We start from the raw sequence: 24,028 nt of genomic DNA on the forward strand, positions 1-24,028 counted from the left end.
ATCCATGTTTCCAGGAGATGCTGCCTGACCCGCTGAGTTACTCCAGCACTCTGTGAAACGTCACCTATCCATGTTCTCCACAGATGCTGCCTGACCCGCTGAGTTACTCCAGCACTCTGTGAAACGTCACCTATCCATGTTGTCCACAGATGCTGCCTGACCCGCTGAGTTACTCCAGCACTCTGTGTCCATTTTTGTTCTCATCTCCGGCAGAGAAGTGGCTGGGTTGCTAGTGTAAATGCCACAATGCCTACCTGACGACCCTTCTTCAGACTGATGTCGAGACCCTTCTTCAGACTGACGTCCATCTCCACATCAGTCTGAAGAAGGGTTTCGACCTGAAACGTTACCAATTCCTTCTCTCCACAGATGCTGCCTGACCCGCTGAGTTACTCCAGCACTCTGTGAAACGTCACCTATCCATGTTCTCCACAGATGCTGCCTGACCCGCTGAGTTACTCCAGCACTCTGTTAAACGTCACCTATCCATGTTCTGCACAGATGCTGCCTGACCCGCTGAGTTACTCTGGCACTTTTGTCCATCTTAGGAAAAGCTGGTGTGCTTTCCCATGGGGTGGGGATTGTACGATAACATTGGGTTGGTATAAACAGGTGGTTGGGGTCAGTGCAGACGTGATGGGCCAAAGGGCCTGCCTCCTGTCTCTGTGAGCTGGGCTGGTTGAGGAGATGTGGGATGGACGTGCATGGGGAAATGGCCCAGTCCTAGTCACGTGCGTGACCAAAAATATGGAAAAACTGTGTAATAAAACCCTCCTCATTCTGAAAGCATTGAAGGTATGATTCATATTTTTTTCCGAAGTTTAGCAAATGAAATGTTGCTGTTATGCTGACAATGTTTGTTTCGGGCCAGAGGTCAAATGTGACTGGCCACGTGTGTGACCTGACGCGGAAGAATTTCTTTCATAACTTACCTTACAAACTCTGTGAATTTTAAAAACCGCTAGAATGTTCGTATCTTTAGCAGACATGCATTACAGTTCCGTCGGTAGGAAAATAGCAATGAATAGGGTTCATCTCTTGCAAGAAATTTTTTTAATGTGATGACACCTGGTCACGTATGTGACATTTTGGTTTAGTTCCCAAATGCAGAACGGCATGCAGTACTTGGTGGGACCAATGCATGCTGGCGGGATGCATTGATTGGATGCAGGTCGGGTGCCACTGCAGCGGCAACGGACATGCAGCAAGCCAGCCCCTGGGCTGGACCGGTGTTGTCTCGGCATCACCGGGACATCCAACACGTGGTCTCAGCCCACCCGGTCAATGTACACCACCCATCGCCTGGAGAGGAAGCGTGGAATGCGAGGCCTCTCTCTCCCTCTCTCCCTCTCTCTCTCCGCACCTCTGCCTGTGGATTAAGTTGACGTGTGGTTTCCGTGCATAAACACCAGCATGTCCACATGTTCCGGTGCCAGGTCTGAGCGCTTGCCGTAGACGTCCTGACCAGCTTGGGTGAAGATCCAAGTGCCGGGCACGGCGGTGGCTGGCACCGCCAGCAGCTTGCGTGCAGCAGTGGCGAGGAGCGGGTACTGGGTGTGGTGGGCCTTCCACCACTGCAGGGGGTCCTGGCAGAGTGCGGCCACTTCGCTGGTCTGGAAGCCGCTGATCTCCTGCTCCGCTTGCTGGTTGACCGAGTTGACCGAGGCGCTCCTCACGTTGCACAGGTCGCCCAGCAGGAACTCGATGCCAGAGTCCGGCCGGGGCCTCTTGGCCGGCTCGGGGCCGTAGCTGGACATCTCGGGGTCGCCCGGTTGCGGCTGGAGTCTGGCCAGCTGGGCGGTCTCCTGCCTCAGGGCATGGAAGGTCTCCACCTTCTCTACCTGGCTGAGGAAGTCCAGGCCGCGGAAGCGCGGGTCCAGAGCGCAGGCCAGGTTGAGCACGCGGTTGACCTCGCGGTCAGCGTACCACTGGTCAAGGTCGGTGCGGATGGCCTGCTTGACGTCGTGGGCCAGTTCCGAGTCGCCCTCGTTGGTGGCCAGGTGCTTGTAGATCAGGCTGGTCACCACCGGCTTCACCAGCGACAGGCTGGAGAAACGTTCCTTGGTCAAGGTGGACGTGGCGATGGCCAGGGGCTTCAGGATGCCCGTGATCTCCTGGACCACCTGCCAGTCCTCGTCTCTCAGACCCTGGAGCTCCTGACTCACACCATCCAGGAACGAACGATGGTCCTGAAGGTTCTGCAGCAGATCGTATGTGCTGAACCACTTCACGCTGCCCGCAGGAAACATCTTGGACTGGAACTTGTGGAGGACCTCGCTGGAGCCCACTTGTCGCTCAGAGCCGGGACGGAGGACACGTTCTCCATCAGCCTCTTGCAGCGGGCCAGAGTGCGCAGGATGGGTGGTTGCTGTAGCGCCGAGTCCACGCAGTTCTGCAGAGCGTGCCCGATACACGGCAGGGTCTTCCAGCCCAGTTTGGTGACTGCCATCTTGACCTCCACGTTGCTGGCCATGACGGAGAGCCAGGTGCGCTCCCCGATGCTCCACTCATTGGCCACGTCCAGCAGCGCCGCCCGGACCTTCTCCGCCGCGCCTTCCTCGCCCACCGCGCGGGTGGACAACACGTAGTTCCTCAGGTCAAAGGCGCTGTCCACCTGGTGGGCGCTGACCGTGACATAGGAGCGAGACTGCTCGTGCTTCCACAGGTCAATGCTGACCGTACAGTGCCTCTGCGACTTCATGGAGTCCATCACCCTCAGCTTGGCCTGGGCGTACATGTCCCGTAGCACTGTCTGGGCAAAGAAGGTCACGGTGGGGATCTTGTAGGTGGGCTCCAACACGCTCATCATCTGGACAAAACCCTCCCCCTCGATGGTCCTCAGCGGCAGGAGGTCGGTCACAATGAAATCTGAGATGGCCCTGGTGGTTCTCCCGACAGGGGTAGTCATCACCATGGAGGTCCGGGCCGGGTGGTCCTGGGTCTCCTTCTGTGTTGAGGGAGTCACTCCCACCAGCTGGTTGTACTCTTGCCTGTGCTTGTAGATCAGGTGCTGCCTCAAGTTGGTGGTGTTGCCACTGTACGACAACCTCACCCCGCACAGCTTGCAGATGATCTTGGTCTTGTCCAAGATGCGGCCCAAGGCGTCTCCCTGGAAACCGAAGAAGGTCCAGTAACGGCTCTGCGCTCGGCCCAGGCTGACCAGGTTGTTCCGTGTGCCCTCCCGCAGAACGCCAGGGACCTCTCGCCTCAGGCTGCACTCGTGGGTTTGGATGATGGAGGCCACAAAGTCCCTGCAGTTACGCTGCCCTTGGGCTTTCTTGTGGCTTGACATCTCTTTGGGGACCTTGGTTTGGAGGTCCTGAAACAACTTCATAAGCAGCTCTTTCTCTCCAAACTCATACTTAAAATGTTCACCTAATAAAAAGAGAAAGAGTTTCAGCTTTCCCCCAACCATCATAGATCCAAGAATGTTTTATTCAAGTCAAGTCAAGTCAAGTCAAGTCTAGTTTATTTGTCACATACACATACGTCAAGTCAAGTCAAGTTTATTTGTCACATACACATACGAGATGTGCAGTGAAATGAAAGTGGCAATGCTCGCGGACTTTTGTGCAAAAGACAAACAACAAAACAACCAAACAAATTATAAACACAATCATAACACACATATTCTTTCACATAATATCGGATTCATTAATCGGATTCACTGGCCTCTCCATTTGTCTGCAGTTAATTCCGATCCCAAACACACCTTTAATAGCATTACAGATTCACGGGTCAGCACAGTAGTAGAGCCAATAGAGTTGCCGCCTCACAGCCTCAGAGCCCCAGGTTCAATCCCAGCCTCAGGTGCTGTCTGTACGGAGTCTCCCTGTGACAGCGTGGGTTTCCTCCCACATCCCAAAGACATGCAGGTTTGTAAGTTAACTGTCCCTCTGTATATTGCCCCTAGTGTGTAGGGAGTGGATGAGAAAGTGCGATTAACATAGAACAGGTGCGAACAGGTGATCGAGGGTCAGCACGGACATGGTGGGCCGAAGGGCCTGTTTCTATGCTGTATCTCTACACTCTACAGAAGAGGTTAACACACAGTGTGACTCACTCACCAATTTTGCCAACTTGAGTTTAATTTACTGTCAGGTGTAACGAGGTACAGTGAAAAGCTTTTGTTGCGTGCTAACCAGTCAGCGGAAAGACAATACATGATTACAATCGAGCCGTCCACAGTGTACACGATAAAGGGAATAAGATGCATAACATTTAGTGCAAGATTGTCCGAGGGTCTCCAGTGAGGTAGATGGTAGTTCAGGATTCCTCTCTAGTTGTACAGCTGAACACCAGGTGTAGAGTAGAGAGTACACTTGTTGCATTAGAGTCTGGTTCGGCAACTTGAACGTTGAACTTTGAAGGAGATCACAGAGAGCGGTGGATGCCCGGTCCATCATGAGCACTGACTCCCCCAACATCAAGGGAGGCGCTGCCTCAAAATGGCGGCCAATATCATCAAAGACCCACATCACCCTGGCCATGCTCTCATCTCGCTGATACCATCGGGACGAAGGTACAGGTGGTGCCTGGGAAATGAGCCAACAGCTCCTTCCCAACAACCATCAGGTTCTTGAACACTGCACAACACTAACCCCAGCAACGGTGATCTTCTGCGGACTGGGTTAGAAACATAGAAATTAGGTGCAGGAGTAGAGGCCATTCGGCCCTTCGAGCCTGCACCATTCGCCATTCAATATGATCATGGCTGATCATCCAACTCAGTATCCCGTACCTGCCTTCTCTCCATACCCCCTGATCCCTTTAGCCACAAGGGCCACATCTAACTCCCTCTTAAATATAGCCAATGAACTGTGTGGCCTCAACTACCCTCTGTTGCAGAGAGTTCCAGAGATTCACCACTCTCTGTGTGAAAAAAGTTCTTCTCATCTCGGTTTTAAAGGATTTCCCCCTTATCCTTAAGCTGTGACCCCTTGTCCTGGACTTCCCCAACATCGGGAACAATCTTCCTGCACCTAGCCTGTCCAACCCCTTAAGAATTTTGTAAGTTTCTATAAGATCCCCCTCTCAATCTCCTAAATTCTAGAGAGTATAAACCAAGTCTATCCAGTCTTTCTTCATAAGACAGTCCTGACATCCCAGGAATCAGTCTGGTGAACCGTCTCTGCACTCCCTCTATGGGTTCTAAGGAGGCAACTAACACATGACGCCTCTTGTGTACGGACTCAGTGGGGTCTACTGTTTTACACTCTTACACTCAGTATGATTATACCGAATCTACAATAGAATTGCAACTGAGCAGTATGCAATAGAACAGACCTTCGCTGTACGTAGGCACACATGATATTTAAGAGGGAGTTAGATGTGGCCCTTGTGGATAAAGGGATCAGAGGGTATGGAGAGAAGGCAGGTACGGGATACTGAGTTGGATGATCAGCCATGATCATATTGAATGGCGGTGCAGGCTCGAAGGGCTGAATGGCCTCTACACCTGCACCTAATTTCTATGTTTCTATGACAGTAACGTACCAGTGAGCGATTGAATGTTTACGACCTACCCAACTTCAGCCCCAAGGTCCTGGCGTATTCCTCCCCGATCCACACCAGGAGCTCATTGCCAGCGGCGATGGTCTGGCAGGTACGGTAGTAGATTTTGCCACGATACTGGAACACCGTCATATTATGTTCCTCTTCACTAGAAGCACAGGCCACGTATCTGTGAGGCAAAGACAGGGACTTGAGGGCACATTAGTTTGTGTTCCTCCGCTCCACACAGCTCCAGCTCAATGGCCAACACGAGTTGACTTCCTTTTTTTCTCCTCCCCCATTCACTTCAACCAGTTGTGTGTGATGGCAGCCTTGTATTTACACCATCAATGCAAGTGGCAGAGAGAGCTGAGGCTCAGTGTAGGAGCAAGGATCATGCGTTCCAAAAAAGACACAGAGTGCTGGAGTAACTCAGCGGGTCAGGCAGCATCTGTGGGGAACATGGATATAGGTGACGTTTCACAGAGTGCTGGGTTTAACTCAAAGCGTTGCCTATTTCCAGGCAGGATTTGTGGAGAACATGGATATTTCCTTTTCCACAGAGTGCTGGAGTAACTCAGCGGGTCAGGCAGCATCTGTGGAGAACATGGATAGGTGACGTTTCACAGAGTGCTGGAGTAACTCAGCGGGTCAGGCAGCATCTGTGGAGAACATGGATAGGTGACGTTTCACAGAGTGCTGGAGTAACTCAGCGGGTCAAGCAGCATCTGTGGAGAACATGGATAGGTGACGTTTCGGGTCGGGACCCTTTTACAGATAATATACCTAAATCTTTTTCCTCTGCCCCCCTCATGCAAATGCTCACACATTTCCCCCCCCCAATCACTCTGTTCCTTCTCCTACTCCATACATGCATCACCCGAAGTCCCCATGTCCCTTTTAACCCCCCTTTTTCCTGCCAGCATTTCATCTCTTCAGCATCTGCAGTTCCTTGTTTCTCTATAAGAAACCTCAGCCTCCTGCCGTCCAAGGAACATAGACATGGCATGTCTAACCTCTCCCTGCAGCTAATCCCCTCAAATCCTCAGCAACACACAGACACACAACTAATTAGGAGTGGGGAAGCAATGCTGCAAATTCTAAGTCGCACTGACCTTAGGACTGCTTTGACAACCTAGATGTGAGCAGGTGAATTTATGGTGAAATAGCTGACTCAAGTACGGCAATTAATGGAACGGTTTTAGGGAGCAAAGGGTTAAGGACAGTAATTAATTATCGACGAGTGGAGAGGGTAATTTAGGGATCTGCATTGTGCTTTTGCAAACTATTCTGCATGAGATGTCAAACTTCATGCCAACCCTACATAAGTGTACCCAGGATTGCCAATTCAAAGACAATTTCTGGCTCAGTCTTTTATATGTGGCCCACACCCTAACCATTGCACAGACACAGAGGCAAAAAAATCCCAGACCTGGAACACAAACAATTTCTCTCTCCACAAACCTTGCCTGACCTGCTGAGTCTTTCCAGCATTTTCATTTTTGTTTCCATTATAAAGCTTAAAACTGTTTTTTTTTTAATTGATTAGAAGATACAGCATGGAAACAAATCCTTCGGCCCACCGAGTCCATGCCCACCTTCAATCACCATGCACACTAGTTCTAATGTTATGCCATTTTCTCATCCACTCCCTGCACGCTGGGGGCAATTTAGAGGTTTTTATACACCTCTATAAGATCTCTCAGCCTCTTGTGCAGCAGGGAATAAAGTCCAAGCCTGTCTAACCTCTCCATATATCCCAGGCCTCCGAGTCCCGGTAAAATCCTCGTAAATCTTCTCTGCAAGCTTTCCAGCTTAACAATATCCTTCCAATAGCAGGGTGATCAGAACTGAACACCATACCTCAAACGCCGCCTCACCACAACTGTAACCTTAAAATATGTCGGAAAGAACTGCAGATGCTGGTTTAAATCGAAGATAGACACAAAATGCTGGAGTAACTCAGAGGGACAGGCAGCATCTCTGGAGGGAAGGAATGGGTGACGTTTCAGGTCGAGACCCTTCTTCAGTCTGAAGAAACCCATTCCTTCTCTCCGGAGATGCTGCCTGTCTGGCTGAGTTACTCCAGCACTTTGTGTCTATCTTCGATTGTAACTTTAAATCGTTCCATCAGTCTCTGTGTGGGTGCCCAAACATTAGAGCCGCTCAGAAGTTTTTAGCAGGAAATAAATGATCAGTGAATTGTGTATAAATGAATGGCTGCAGTTCAGAACTCAGACTGAAATGTCCACCTTGGCTGAGTTGGATTGATGACACAAGGGGGACTTCAGGCAAGTGATGTCCGACACTTGGCATTGACAAACTGGCAGGTAGTAGTACAGAACCAAAATATTGTATTGAATGTAAGCAGATAGCTTGAAGCTGCAGACTAACTGTGTGTCATCCAATCCATCTTCCCTCACCATACCTCATCCAGTTTGCTTTTGTCTCGTCGGAAGCGTCCATGTAATAATAGGATCCATTTTCTCGTAACTGAAAGAGAAGAAGATTGCAGGTGGAACTATTTCCGATTCTCTTTTCACAAGGTTGGAGTTGGCAGGTAACTTACTAGAAACTTACAAAATTCTTAAGGGGTTGGACAGGCTAGATGCAGGAAGATTGCTCCCGATGTTGGGGAAGTCCAGAACAAGGGGTCACACAGTTTAAGGATAAGGGGGAAGTATTTTAGGACCGAGATGAGAAAAGAAAATTCACACAGAGAGTGATGAATCTCTGGAACTCTCTGCCACAGAGGGTAGTTGAGGCACAGTTCATTGGCTATATTTAAGAGGGAGTTAGATGTGGCCCTTGTGGCTAAAGGGATCAGGGGGTATGGAGAGAAGGCAGGGATGGGATACTGAGTTGGATGATCAGCCATGATCATATTGAATGGCAGTGCAGGCTCGAAGGGCCGAATGGCCTCTACTCCTGCACCTATTTTCTATGTCTATGCTACTATCATCAGAGACCCACACCTCTCCTACTCTCAGGCCATGCTCTCATCTCGTTGCTACCATGGGGAAGAAGGTACAGGAGCCTGAGAACAGTGACCTCCAGGTTCAAGAACAGCTTCTTCCCAACAACCATCAGGCTCTTGAACACTGCACAACACTAATCCCAGCAACTGTGATAGAAACATAGAAACATAGAAATTAGGTGCCGGAGTAGGCCATTCGGCCCTTCGAGCCTGCACCGCCATTCAATATGATCATGGCTGATCATCCAACTCAGTATCCCGTAACTGCCTTCTCTCCATACCCTCTGATCCCTCTGCCACAAGGGCCACATCTAACAGTTCCCTCTTATAATATAGCCAATGAACTGGCCCTCAACTCACCCTCTGAGAGGCAGAGAGTTCCAGAGATTCACCACTCTCTGTGTGAAAAAGTTCTTCTCATCTCGGTTTTAAAGGATTTCCCCCTTATCCTTAAGCTGTGACCCCTTGTCCTGGACTTCCCCAACATCGGGAACAATCTTCCTGCATCTAGCCTGTCCAACCCCTTAAGAATTTTGTAAGGTTCTATAAGATCCCCTCTCAATCTTCTAAATTCTAGAGAGTATAACCCAGTCTATCTTCTATGGACTGTGTCTTTGGTTGGACCAGTCCACCACCGATATTACAGCGATATTGGTGGGGCCGAGATACAAGCCCGCAAGTCGGCATCAGAAGTCAGCTCTGACTGTCAATTCGCCAATTTGTCCAGATTGAAGTTGGATCCAGCCCACCTGTTGCCAGAAAATCAGTGGTAGACAAAAGTGCTGGAGAAACTCAGCGGGTGCAGCAGCATCTATGGAGCGAAGGAAATAGGCAACGTTTCGGGCCGAAACCCAGAAAGGTTTCGGCCCGAAACGTTGCCTATTTCCTATAGTGGAGATTGTTCAACTCTTTGCATGGAGCAAATGTTGCCTATTTCCTTCGCTCCATAGATGCTGCTGCACCCGCTGAGTTTCTCCAGCATTTTTGTCTACCTTCGATTTTTCAGCATTTGCAGTTCCTTCTTAAACACCAAAAAACCAGTGGTGGATGTACTACAGAATCTGGTTTAGTACTATTATGATTACCTAGTGCAATTTATTGCATTATTGATCACTGTATATTTATGTTTGTTTTTGCATTTACTGGCCCGTGAAGCTACAGCGTTGTTCCACCGCTGGTACCTATGACAATTGCCCTATGCACTGCCAAAGAGAGACACAAAAAGCTGGAGTAACTCAGCGGGACAGGCAGCATCTCTGGAGAGAAGGAATGGGTGACGTTTCTTCAGACTGCAGAAGGGTCTCGACCCGAAACGTCACCCATTCCTTCTCTCCAGAGATGCTGCCTGTCCCGCTGAGTTACTCCTGCTTTTTGTGTCCATCTTCGGTTTAAACCAGCATCTGCTGTTCCTTCCGACATTGTCCACTGTCAAGTTTTTTTTAGCAATTGGCATTGACCGGAATATACTCAGGGATGGCACTGAACACTTAAACAATCTTGACTCTTGAGACATGGGACTGTGGCCCAGTGTCAGGTTCATCAGGCAAGAGTTCGGGAGGTAGAAGTTGGGATATAATGTTAAAATTGTACAAGGCATTGGTGAGGCCAATTCTGGAGTATGGTGTACAATTTTGGTCGCCTAATTATAGGAAGGATGTCAACAAAATAGAGAGAGTACAGAGGAGATTTACTAGAATGTTGCCTGGGTTTCAGCAACTAAGTTACAGAGAAAGGTTGAACAAGTTAGGTCTTTATTCTCTGGAGCGCAGAAGGTTAAGGGGGGACTTGATAGAGGTTTTTAAAATGATGAGAGGGATAGACAGAGTTGACGTGGAAAAGCTTTTCCCACTGAGAGTAGGGAAGATTCAAACAAGGGGACATGACTTCAGAATTAAGGGACTGAAGTTTAGGGGTAACATGAGGGGGAACTTCTTTAGTCAGAGTGTGGTAGCTGTGTGGAATGAGCTTCCAGTGAAGGTGGTGGAGGCAGGTTCGTTTTTCAGATTCAGATTCAATTTTAATTGTCATTGTCAGTGTACAGTACAGAGACAACGAAATGCATTTTATCATTTAAAAATAAATTGGATAGGCATATGGATGGGAAGGGAATGGAGGGTTATGGTCTGAGCGCAGGTATATGGGACTAAGGGAGATTATGTGTTCGGCACGGACTAGAAGGGTCGAGATGGCCTGTTTCCGTGCTGTAATTGTTATATGTTATATGGTTATATGGTAAAGATGTCCTTACCGCCCAGGAATACACCGTGCAGTCATTCCTGTCTGTCAGGACGTCTCCATCGAACGGGCCGAAAATGCAGCCGCGCGGGACAACAGTGACCGTGCACCAGACGCCGAGACCGCCCTGCGGCCGCTCCTTGACCGCCAGCCCCTCGGGCAGTGTACGCAGGGCTCGGGACGGCTCGCACACCAGGACCATCCTGTCCGGCACGAACGTGGGCGCTCCGTGGTGTGGGCACGAGTCCCGGAAGTAGAGCCGGCATTCTTCACAGACTGCAACAGACGAAGGAGATTGCAGAAAGTGGTGAATGCCGTGTGTGGATGCCCCATTAGAGGCTCACATTACATGGAGTAGAGAACTACTAATTCAAATATTTACAGAAAAATCTATTAGCTGAAACAGGCAGCCAGCATCATCAGAGATCCACACCAGTCTGGCCACACTCCGGCAAATGGGAAGGAGGTACAGGAGCATGAAAACTGTATCATCCAAGTTCAGGAGCAGCTCTTTCCCTGCAGCCATCAGGCTATTAAACACTACAACCTCCAAATAAGCTCCGAACTAGATAGACTTGTTTTTGACTTTGCACTATTATTTTTTGTTTATATCTATATATAATACATAAACACACTATATATATGTGTGTGTGTGTGTGTGTGTATATATATATATATATATGTGTGTGTGTGTATATATATATATATGTGTGTGTGTGTGTATATATATATGTGTGTGTGTGTATGTGTGTGTGTATATATGTATGTGTGTGTGTGTATTTAGTATATATATATGTGTGTGCGTGTGTGTATATATTGTGTGTGTGATATATGTGTGTATATGTATATATATGTATGTGTGTGCATGTATATATATATATATATGTATGCATGTATATATATAAATACATATACTAAATACATACATCTACATACACACAAACACACATATATACACACACGCACACATATATATACATACACGCATATATATATACACGCACACATATATACACACACACACGCATATATATATATATATATATATATATATATGTAACTGATAAGCTTGCCATTTAACTTATAGACCTGCAATTTGGGATGTGGGAAGAAATTAAAGCACCCAAAGGAGATTCTCACAGTCACAGGCAAACTATACACAGACAGTCAGGATGGAACCTGAGTCTTTGGTGCTGTGAGGCAGCAGCTCTACCCACTGTACCACTGTGCCGCCCAAAGATATTCCCTTTATCTTGTCAATCCCTCCACCCACCTTCTCTGAAACTCAAAAATAACTTGCTTTCCTCTCTTTCCAATGTTAACTCTGTATCTCTCGCCACAGATGCTGCCTGACCAGCTGAGTGATTACTGTCGTTGCCCCGGAATATGAAGCAAGTGTTGCACATACTTACAGAGCAGCTCATCCTCGAGCTGAGCGCAAGCCTTGTCACCCACCTGCATCTCCCGCCAGCTGAAACACAGAAACACAAACAATTGCAGAGGTGTGGACACAAACCAGACCATCACGCAAACCAACCCCCCGGTTGCCAAACACTTTAATTCCCCTTCCCATTCCCACACAGGACCTTTCTGTCCTGGGTCTCCTCCACTGTCAGGGTGAGGCTAAACACAAATTGAAGGAACACCACCTCATATTTCACTTGGGCAGCTTATACACCAGTGGTATGAATATTGATTTTTCTCACTTCTAGTAACCCTTGCATTCCCTCTCTCTCCATCTCTCCCCTCCCAAGTCATTGGACTAGTTTCAAAGTTGTCTCAAATAGGTCTAATTGTCTGTAACTCGTTTTCACCGAGCCCACTGCTACCAATGGCATGTTATCCTTTATCATTATTACTCTTTTGAAATATATTTTATTCATCTATCTATCTATCTATCTATCTATCTATCTATCTATCTATCTATCTATCTATCTATCTCTTACTAAAATTCTCATCTTGTTTGGTTCTATTTCTGTGATTCTGTCTGTGCCCATGTGATCCTGAAATTACTCCAAAACGGCACACGATAGCCCTACAATTTTTGACCCACCTTACTCACCATTGTCCTGGTGTGTGGTGTATCAAGTTTCGTTCAGATTGATGGTATATTTTAAAAGTTATTCACATTTTAAACTTTACAAAATCCAGTTTGACAGAAATCACTTAAACTTGCACTGACAGTTACCAGCTATGATGTCACAACGGGATCTCATTTACATAAACTGCCCATCAGCCATGTTCCACCCCATCAAGACATCACAATGGGATCTAACTTACATTTAAAAAAATCTGTTTTAATAACACAGCAGCGTTCCATTCAGATTGATGTTTTATTTTACAATTTATTCATATTTTAAACTTTAAAAAATAAGCTTTTCACTTTAAAACCTGCCTGTTAAAATGTTACCAAATGACAGAGTACCCAGTGCAATGAGAGATTTGTTATGTTGTTGTAAGGAGAGGGAGGGAGTGGGATGGGGGAGAGGTGAGGAGTGGGGAGCAGGGAGAGGGGTTATGGAGGGAGGGAGTGACTGAGGGTAGGGGAAAGGAGAGGGAGGTAGAGGTGAGGGAGGGAGTGGGGGAGGGGAGGAGGAGAGGGGAAAGAAGAGGGAGGGTGAAGAGGAGGGGGAGGGTGAAGAGGATGCTAGGAGACTGCAAGGTGACTTGGATGGGCTGGGTGAGTGGGCAAATGTTTGGCAGATGCAGTATAATGTGGATAAATGTGAGGTTATCCATTTTGGTGGCAAAAACGGGAAAGCAGACTATTATCTAAATGGTGGCCGATTGGGAAAGGGGGAAATGCAGCGAGACCTGGGTGTCATGGTACACCGGTCATTGAAGGTAGGCATGCAGGTGCAGCAGGCAGTAAAGAAAGCGAATGGTATGTTAGCTTTCATTGCAAAAGGATTTGAGTATAGGAGCAGGGAGGTTCTACTGCAGTTGTACAGGGTCTTGGTGAGACCACACCTGGAGTATTGCGTACAGTTTTGGTCTCCAAATCTGAGGAAGGACATTATTGCCATAGAGGGAGTACAGAGAAGGTTCACCAGACTGATTCCTGGGATGTCAGGACGGTCTTATGAAGAAAGACTGGATAGACTTGGTTTATACTCTCTAGAATTTAGGAGATTGAGAGGGGATCTTATAGAAACTTACAAAATTCTTAAGGGGTTGGACAGGCTAGATGCAGGAAGATTGCTCCCAATGTTGGGGAAGTCCAGGACAAGGGGTCACAGCTTAAGGGTAAGGGGGAAATCCTTTAAAACCGAGATGAGAAGAACATTTTTTCACACAGAGAGTGGTGAATCTCTGGAACTCTCTGCCACAGAGGGTAGTTGAGGCCACAGTTCATTGGCTATATTTAAGAGGGAGTTAGATGTGGCCCTTGTGGCTAAGGGGATCAGGGGGTATGGAGAGAAGGCAGGTACGGGATACTGAGTTGGATGATCAGCCATGATCATATTGAATGGCGGTGCAGACTCGAAGGGCCGAATGGCCTCTACTCCTGCACCTAATTTCTATGTTTCTATGGGAGGGAGTGCTGGGGGATGAGGGGGAATGGAGGAGGGTAGGGGTAGGAAGAGGGATGGGAGAGGCGAAGTTGATGGAAGGTTGCCATGACTCGTGTCACAATGGGAATCTCTGGTGTCACAACGAGAGACCCTCAGCCGCACCCGCGCAGTTGGGGGCGATGTGTGAGAGGTGGAATATTGCCATGGAAGGTTGCCATGACTCGTGTCACAATGGGAATCTCTGGTGTCACAACGAGAGACCCTCAGCCGCACCCGGGCAGTTGGGGGCGATGGGTGAGAGGTGGAATATTGCCATGGGTGGCGGGTCCAACGGGTCCGCACCTGGTCTAGTTTCTTCTATATCTCTCCACATCACCGTCTATATCACTCGTCTCCCTCTCCCTCTCCCCCCCCCCCCGACTCTCAGTCCGAAGAAGGGTCAGAGATGCTGCCTGTCCCGCTGAGTTACTCCAGCACTTTGGTTCTATTTGTAGTTCCTTCCTACACAGAAGGTGTGAGACAGGTGTGAAGGGGTTGGCAGGTGGCAGAAGTTCAAATCGCACTCACAGCACATTTAATGAAACCATGACTGGCACCATAAACCAGCCAAGTGATTGAATTCCGACTAAATTTGGGCTCAACTTCAACCTAATTGAAAATGACATGCTCAATGTTGCGTTTTATTGGTAGATTTCACACCTTCTGGCCTCAAACGCAATACCTTCATAATCGAGTCTCTGCCTTGTTGCCCCCCCCCCCCATCACCCCCCCCCATCTAACCCCCACCTCTCCTCTCCCCCTCTCCCTCTCTCCCCTCCCCCATCTCCCCCCTCTCCCCATCACTCCCCCACTCACCCCATCTCCCCCCCCCCATCCCATCTCTTCCCCCCATCATTCCCCCTCTCCCCCCCATCAGTCTCCCTCTTCCCCCTCCCCCTCTCTCCCACTTTCTTCCCCCCCATCTTCCCCCTCTCTCCCCCCTCTCCCCTTCCCCCCAACTCTCCCCCCATCACTCCCCCCCCCCCCCCATTTCCCCCCCCCATCTCCCCCCCCCCCCACGCCCCCCCACCCCCCCCCCCCTCTCCCCCCCCCCCCCCCCCCCCCCCCCCCCCCCCCCCCCCCCCCCCCCCCCCCTCCCCCCCCTCCCCCCCCCCCCCTCTCCCCCCCCCCCCCCTCTCCCCCCCCCCCCCCCTCACTCCCCCCCCTCACCATCACTCCCCCACTCCCCCCATCTCCCCTCCCCCCCCCCCCATCTCCCTCTCCTTTCCCCACCCCCCCCCCCCCATCTCCCCCTCCCCCACCCAATCGATTATTTCGATTATTCCCCACTAATCGAGGCGGCGGGGGGGGGGAGGGGGGGGGGTAAACCCACCTAAACCCCGCGATTCACAATCCCACGCCGACTCTTCCGCCCCGATATGTCCCGACCCTGCAGTCGGCAAAAACAATCGCGACTAATCGACGAGGAAACCGCCCCCCCCCCCCCCCCCCCTGTGCCTCCACACGAACCAGCCAGACCCAACCAGTGTCGATTAATCGCTTTATTTCTAATCCCCCCACCCACCCCGCGACACGCCCAGGGGCCCACGGGCCGATTATTACAGAGTAATCGCGATTATAATCGAATTACAAATTGGTATCGGCCGCTATTTTACCTCATAAATCCGAGGGAGGGAGGATCCCGGGCGGCCGGGCTGACATTTAACTGGAATTTAATTATTTATTTTGTGAAATTATCCCCCCCCCCCCGTCACAGAAATCGTTTATTTTTCTCCTCATCGATACTAGTCCCGCCCCCTCCCCCCCGGGCTCCGGCGCCTCATTGGTCGAGGCCGGATGATTGACGGGGGATTTGACCAACCGGAGTCGCCAATGATGGTCCCGCCCCCTCAGGGCCGGGTGATTGACGGGGGATCCGACCAACCGGAGCCGCCCCTGAAGGTCCCGCCCCCCCCGGGTGATCTACAGCCGTCTCCGCCAATGGCAGCAGCGCGCTGACGCCCCGCCCCGCCCCACCCACCCCGCCCCCCCATTGGCTGCAGCGAGCGGCGTTTTGAATAAACCGGTCAAATAATCGAGAGAATAATCGATTAGGCGCCGGAAGTGGCATCGGAGGGTTGAGCAAATTAAAGGGCCCATCACAATTGGAGCAGCAAACAAGGGTGCTCTGTACCCCCCCACACCCCACCCCCGCCCAAAGGTGTTAGTCACCAACAACCTCTCCCACACACACACACGTTTTTTAATCCGATGTTCACATGAAGAAGATGCTCTTGCACTCACCCCCAGGGGGACACACCCCACCCCAGGGTGCCACACCCCACCCCAGGGGGAACAGGGTGCCGCACCCCCCACCCCAGGGGGCCACACCCCACCCCCCACAGGGTGTCACACCCCACCCCAGGGGAACATATCCCACCCCAGGGTGACACACCTCACCCCCAGGGGAACACATCCCCACCCCAGGGTGCCACACCCCACCCCAGGGTGTCACACCCCACCCCCAGGGGGACACATCCCACCTCAAGGGTGCCACACCCTACCCAGGGGGAACACACACACCCCACCCCAGGGTGCCACACCCCACCCAAGGGGGCTACACCCCACCCAAGGGTGCCACACCCCACCCAAGAATGCCACACCCCACCCCCAGGGGGACACGCCCCACCCCAGGGGGAACACACCCCACCCCAGGGGAACACACCCCACCCCAGGGGAACACATCCCACCCAAGGGTGCCACACCTCACCCCAGGGGGACACACCCCCACCCCAGGATGCTGTAACTGATATCCTTTGTATAGAGGTCCGTTAAAATTCATAGCAAAAGGATTTGAGTCTAGGAGCAGGGAGGTTCTACTGCAGTTGTACAGGGTCTTGGTGAGACCACACCTGGAGTATTGCGTACAGTTTTGGTCTCCTAATCTGAGGAAGGACATTATTGCCATAGAGTGAGTACAGAGAAGGTTCACCAGACTGATTCCTGGGGTGTCAGGACTGTCTTATGAAGAAAGACTGGATAGACTTGGTTTATACTCTCTAGAATTTAGAAGATTGAGAGGGGATCTTATAGAAACTTACAAAATTCTTAAGGGGTTGGACAAGCTAGATGCAGGAAGATTGTTCCCGATGTTGGGGAAGTCCAGGACAAGGGGTCACAGCTTAAGGATAAGGGGGAAATCCTTTAAAACTGAGATGAGAAGAACGTTTTTCACACAGAGAGTGATGAATCTCTGGAACTCTCTGCCACAGAGGGTAGTTGAGGCCAGTTCATTGGCTATATTTAAGAGGGAGTTAGATGTGGCCCTTGTGGCTAAGGGGATCAGGGGGTATGGAGAGAAGGCAGGGATGGGATACTGAGTTGGATGATCAGCCATGATCATATTGAATGGCGAATGGTGCAGGCTCGAAGGGCCGAATGGCCTACTCCTGCACCTAATTTCTATGTTTCTATAAAACAGCTCTATGTTCCAGGGTCAATGCTAAAGTCAGCATTGGTTTCCATCGTGATACATTTCTAAATCACTCAAAAGGAAATGAAAAAAGAGGAATTAATGTTAGACCAAAATGAATATTTTTGAAAACCTTCTCGGCTGGTAAAATAATTGATTAAAGGATCTTTGCCTCAAGGCAGTGTTGTAGTTTTTCAGATTTTTCAAACCCCATTTCATTGATACCTGGAGCATCATTAATCAGAAATATACTTTATTAAATATACATTATCATTAAAATTCAGGTAGTTCCGTGGGTTGGGTCGTGAACCTGAACGGAAAATCTCCTCAGCCCACAGCCTATTCTCTCCAGAGATGCTGCCTGTCCCTCTGAGTTACTCCGGCATTTTGTGTCTATCCCCAGTCTAGTACTTGCTCCACCAGAGTACAACTTGATCTAACCCCAAACCATGGATCTGAAGAAGGGTCTTGACTCGAAACGTCGCCTATTACTTTTCTCCAGAGATGCTGCCTGGCCCTCTGAGTTACTCCAGCACTCTGTGAAACGTCACCTATCCATGTTCTCCACAGATGCTGCTGCTCTGAGTTACTCCAGCACTCTGAGTTACTCTTTGTGTCTAACCATGGATCTCCAATCCTACCTATGAATGAAAAATGACACAGCTCGATAGAATTTTATTTATCTCAGGAGGAAAAAAAGACGCCTACCTACCTCACCAATATATGTACGGAGAATGTCTTATTTTTGCACAGTACTTATTGGTACATTTTTGTACCAATACTGATAAACACAAAACCCTAGAGTAACTTAGCGAGTCAGGCAGCATCTCCGGAGAAAAGGAATAGGTGACGATTTGGGTTGGAACCCTTCTTCAGACCTCTGAGGGGGCGGGAGATTGCAACCTTCACGTGTCAAGTTCAAGTTCAAGAGAGTTTATTGTCACGTGTCCCTGATGGGACAATGAAATTCTTGCTTTGCTTCAGCACAACAGAACAAAGTAGGCATTGACTACAAAACACATGAATAAATAAACTGATCAACTGCAAATAACAGATAATGGGTTATTAATGTTCAGAGTTTTGTCCGAGCCAGGTTTAATAGCCTGATGGCCGTGGGGAAGTAGCTATTCCTGAACCTGGTCGTTGCAGTCTTCAGGCTCCTGTACCTACAGATCCGCCCTGTTTCGACGAATGCAATCAATCTGGCGTGCACAATCAAGTAAGATCAAATAGAACAAGTTGTCCAACAACTTTAGGCTGTGCATGCCACACGCAAGAAGAAGATGAGCCCTCTGAGACTCCGAAGAAGTTGCCACCTTGTACAAAAGTCACCATGTGGTTAAACAACAAGCCAGTGGCTGACGCATCAAGCAGTGTTTCATGCGCTGAATCTGAGGGAATTTGTAGAACATTATTTGCAGCGAAGCAATGTTTTTTGGTCTCCACTCTGTGACAGATGAAGCTGGTCGAACAGACAACGAGAACAAAGAGAACCTTATATCTCCCGCTGCACTCACTTTGTTGTGATGCTTTGTCCTTGCAACCACAAGAGAACAACCTTGTCCGCACCATCGCCCGAGAGCAGGGCCGGTAAACAAAAACGTTGACGGTAATTATACGCCTCATCACGGATGGGTCCGCCAGCTACACACTGCTGTCAACACCTTAATTCCTGCTTTCCCTCCCAGTGTGTGTACTGAACTCCCACTCCCGTGGTGAATGTTGTGAAAGCCACTCGGGGCAGAGGCCAAGAAGGTTGCTCATCGCCCTGGCTGGTTCCAGGGAGGGAGGAGGGAAAGGAACCGGGAGGTCACAAAGTCACACCGCCCGACTCTCTCTCGCCGACCCAGACCTTCCATTGACTCCACACTGCCTCAGCAAGACCACCAACATAATCAAGGACGACCTTGGTCACTCCCTCTCCTCCCCTCTCCCACCAGGTTTGAAAACTTGGTTTATACTCTCTAGAATTTAGAAGATTGAGAGGGGATCTTATAGAAACTTACAAAATTCTTAAGGGGTTGGACAGGCTAGATGCAGGAAGATTGCTCCCGATGTTAGGGAAGTCCAGGACAAGGGGTCACAGCTTAAGGATAAGGGGGAAATCCTTTAAAACTGAGATGAGAAGAACTTTTTTCACACAGAGAGTGGTGAATCTCTGGAATTCTCTGCCACAGAGGGTAGTTGAGGACAGTTCATTGGCTATATTTAAGAGGGAGTTAGATGTGGCCCTTGTGGCTAAGGGGATCAGAGGGTATGGAGAGAAGGCAGGTACGGGATACTGATGATCTGAGTTAGATGATCAGCCATGATCATATTGAATGACGGTGCAGGCTCGAAGGGCCGAATGGCCTCTACTCCTGCACCTAATTTCTATGTTTCTAAAACACACACACCTCCAGATTCGGGCAGACACAAATGCTGGAGAAACTCAGCGGGTGAGGCAGCATCTATGGAGCGAAGGAAATAGGCGACGTTTCGGGTCGAGACCCTTCTTCAGACTGATGTGAGGGTGGGGCTTTTCATCTACTCCATGGCTTCTGTTTTCCAGGCCCCCATTCCCTCATCTTCACTATGGATGTCCAGTCATTCTACACCTCCATCCCCCACCAGGAGGGACTTAAAACCCTCCGTTTGTTCCTCGACCGCAGAACCAACTAATAAACACTACTCACCTTTGTCTCTGAAGGAGGATCTCCATCCGAAACATCACCTGTTCTTTTTTTAGGGGGATGCTGCCTGTCCCGTTGAGTTACTCCAGCGTTTAATGTCTACCTTCAGTATAAACCAGCATCTGTGGGTTTCTTCCTACACTTTTTGCTCTGGTATTTCATTTACTTCTCAGGTTTAGTCGATGAACGGGGGATGAAAAATATGGTTGGTAAATCCCTTGTTGCGTAGTTTGTTTTATAATAGAGCGATTGTGTTTCTTTCTTTCTTTCTTTCTTTCTCTAGGGCAGTGGTTCCCAACCTTTTTTTGGCCATGCCCCACCTAATCACCTCTAAAATCCTGATGCCCCCCCCCCCCCCTTGCTTTCCTTTGAGAGAAAACGGAGGAAATAGATATTATAAGTGTAACTTAGCAAAAGCTCTTTGAATCGTATTTCTAAATCCAATTCAATAAATAAGGTTCTCCCATGACCTCGTGCGACGTGCATGAAGAGCGATGGCGCGGTGATTATGTAATAACTACACAATAAAGACCTTTTTTTACCCAAAAAAATTTATTTACTCAAAATAACATCTGAAACATAAACTACATATGTTTACATATGTCTGAAGAAGGGTTTCGGCTCGAAAGTTGCACAAAATTGCTGGAGCTCCTCAGATGGTGCAGCAGCATCTGAGTTTCTCGAAGCTTTTTTGTGTAACCTTCGATTCTCGAGCATCTGCAGTTCCCTCTTAAAAACTACATATGTTTACCTGATGGAAAATCCAAAAAAATAAAAATCGAAAATTTGGACCCAGACCTCCTCAGTCGCGATTGCCCCCCTTAAAAATCAAATTGCCCCCCTGTGGGGCGTATGCGTCACGTTGGGAACCACTGCTCTAGGGTCTATTTCTTAACTTTCTTCTCTAAATCTCTCTCTAATGGGCTTTCATTTCCCAACACTTTCCTGCACTATCACCACCAGGGGCGGATTAAGGCTCACTGATGCCCTGAGCACTGACCAATCTTGGATGCCCCCCTCCTTTCCACACTGACCCAGTCCATTTTAGTTGTTGACCTTGTGGTACAGCTGGGAAGATATCCCTAGGGTGCAGCATGATCAAGAAACAGAACATTATGATCAATATGTCTTTTCCTACTATTTCTTTTGATTGTTATTTTTGTTGTGTATTAACTTTTTTGTCAATGATTAGTGATGTACAGCACTTTATAACCATATAACCATATAACAATTACAGCACGGAAACAGGCCATCTCGGCCCTACAAGTCCATGCCGAACAACTTTTTTTTTTCCCCTTAGTCCCACCTGCCTGCACTCATACCATAACCCTCCATTCCCTTCTCATCCATATGCCTATCCAATTTATTTTTAAATGATACCAATGAACCTGCCTCCACCACTTCCACTGGAAGCTCATTCCACACCGCTACCACTCTCTGAGTAAAGAAGTTCCCCCTCATATTACCCCTAAACTTCTGTCCCTTAATTCTGAAGTCATGTCCTCTTCATGTCCTGCAACTTTGTTGCAGCTATGTTTGTTTTTAAACTGCTCTATAAATAAAAATTATTATTATTATTATTATTATTATAATTTGCACTAGTTTTATCAATTTTTTTTTTTTACAAATCTTCATTTGGTTTTTTTTCTTTTCACCCCTTTCCCAACTTTGTGGTGCCCCCTTTGGCCCTGGTGCCCTAAGCACATGCTTAGTCTGCTTAATGGCTAATCCGCCCCTGATCACCACTCTTTCTCACTTTCCTTACTTCTCTTTCTTAAAGCTCAAAAAATGAAGGGATATTAAAAAAAATATATATATTTTATTTTTAAAAGGTTTAATCGATCATGTTTATCATCAATGTTTTATGTGTCACTCCTAACTGTCACTGTGCGGCATGTTGTCACTTGCGGGCGGAGCACCAAGGCAAATTCCTTGTATGTGAATACTTGGCCAATAAACTTATTCAATGTGGAAAAGCGGTGCTGGCTCGAAGGGCCGAATGGCCTCCTCTTTCACCTATATTCTATGTCATTATTATTATAAATATTCAGTGTATCTCGCCACATGTGACAATAATAAACAAAACAAAACAATGTACTTAACTAATGGTGCTCGCTTCTACAACTATAGTTTGGTTCCATTTACTTTTCAATAGCTTCCTGGCCGTGCAAATTTTAAAACCGTTTCAATTTGCGCTCCCTATCCCTCTTCATGGGGGGGTTTACTATCAGAGTTGCTTCTAACAAGACAGCCTCAACCAGCAGCAACTTTAACAAGATATTCTCACCTTTTAACAAGAGTCTCACACCGAGGGCCATTTTTAATGAGAGATTCCCAGCGGGATGCCTTTGTGTGGGCAGCTTTACATAGAAACATAGAAATTAGGTGCAGGAGTAGGCCATTCGGCCCTTCGAGCCTGCACCGCCATTCAATATGATCATGGCTGATCATCCAACTCAGTAGCCTTCTCTCCATACCCCCTGATCCCTTTAGCCACAAGGGCCACATCTAACTCCCTCTTAAATATACAACGAGTGGACACAGGTTTATCACACAAACCAACCTCCCTCCCATTGATTCCATCTACACCTCACGCTGCCTCGGCAAGGCCGGCAGCATCACCAAGGACCAGTCCCACCCCGGCCACTCCCTCTTCTCTCCTCTCCCATCAGGCAAGAGGTACAGAAGTGTGAAAACACACACACACACACACACCTCCAGATTCAGGGACAGTTTCATCCCAGCTGTTATCAGGCAACTGAACCGTCCTCTCACCAAGTAGAGAGTGGTCCTATCTACCTCATTGGAGGCCTTTGAATTATCTTTTATCTTGCACTAAATGTTGTTCCATTTATCTTGGACGGCCTGATTGTAATCACATACAGCCTTTTCTTTGAGAGAGACACAAAGTGCTGGTGTTAACTCAGCAGGACAGGCAGCATCTCTGGAGTGAAGGGATGGGTGACGTTTCAGGTCAGGACCTTTCTTATTCGGACTGAAAAAACGTATCTTTGACCGGGTAGCAGGCAACGAAAAGCTTTCCCCTGTACACATGACATTAATAAGCTGAACTAAACTAACTGCAGCAGCATCTTAGTTTATTGCAAAAGGATTTGAGTCTAGGAGCAGGGAGGTTCTACTGCAGTTGTACAGGGTCTTGGTGAGACCACACCTGGAGTACTGCGTACAGTTTTGGTCTCCAAATCTGAGGAAGGACATTATTGCCATAGAGGGAGTGCAGAGACGGTTCACTAGACTGATTCCTGGGATGTCAGGACTGTCTTATGAAGAAAGACTGGATAGACTTGGTTTATACTCTCTAGAATTTTGAGAGGGGATCTTATAGAAACTTACAAAATTCTTAAGGGGTTGGACAGGCTAGATGCAGGAAGATTGTTCCCGATGTTGGGGAAATCCAGGACAAGGGGTCACAGCTTAAGGATAAGGGGGAAATCCTTTAAAACCGAGATGAGAAGAACTTTTTTCACACAGAGAGTGAGTGGTGAATCTCTGGAACTCTCTGCCACAGAGGGTAGTTGAGGCCAGTTCATTGGCTATATTTAAGAGGGAGTTAGATGTGGCCCTTGTGGCTAAGGGGATCAGGGGGTATGGAAGAAGGCAGGTACGGGATACTGAAGGGATGATCAGCCATGATCATATTGAATGGCGGTGCAGGCTCGAAGGG

At 48.6% G+C, this 24,028-nt stretch overlaps 1 protein-coding gene across 1 annotated transcript; it reads right to left on the reverse strand.

Annotated features, from left to right (window-relative positions):
- Window positions 1-410: 410 nt before the first annotated feature.
- Window positions 411-16,008, reverse strand: LOC129713979 (E3 SUMO-protein ligase ZBED1-like). The gene is given in 7 exon segments (XM_055663419.1): window positions 411-2,287; window positions 2,290-3,375; window positions 5,526-5,683; window positions 7,922-7,986; window positions 10,719-10,981; window positions 12,118-12,176; window positions 15,876-16,008. Coding segments are annotated over 7 exon segments (2,547 nt in total). The 5' UTR covers window positions 15,881-16,008; the 3' UTR covers window positions 411-1,376.
- Window positions 16,009-24,028: the final 8,020 nt, after the last annotated feature.

This window comes from Leucoraja erinacea, chromosome 37, assembly GCF_028641065.1.
Source record: "Leucoraja erinacea ecotype New England chromosome 37, Leri_hhj_1, whole genome shotgun sequence".
NCBI lineage: Eukaryota > Metazoa > Chordata > Chondrichthyes > Rajiformes > Rajidae > Leucoraja > Leucoraja erinaceus.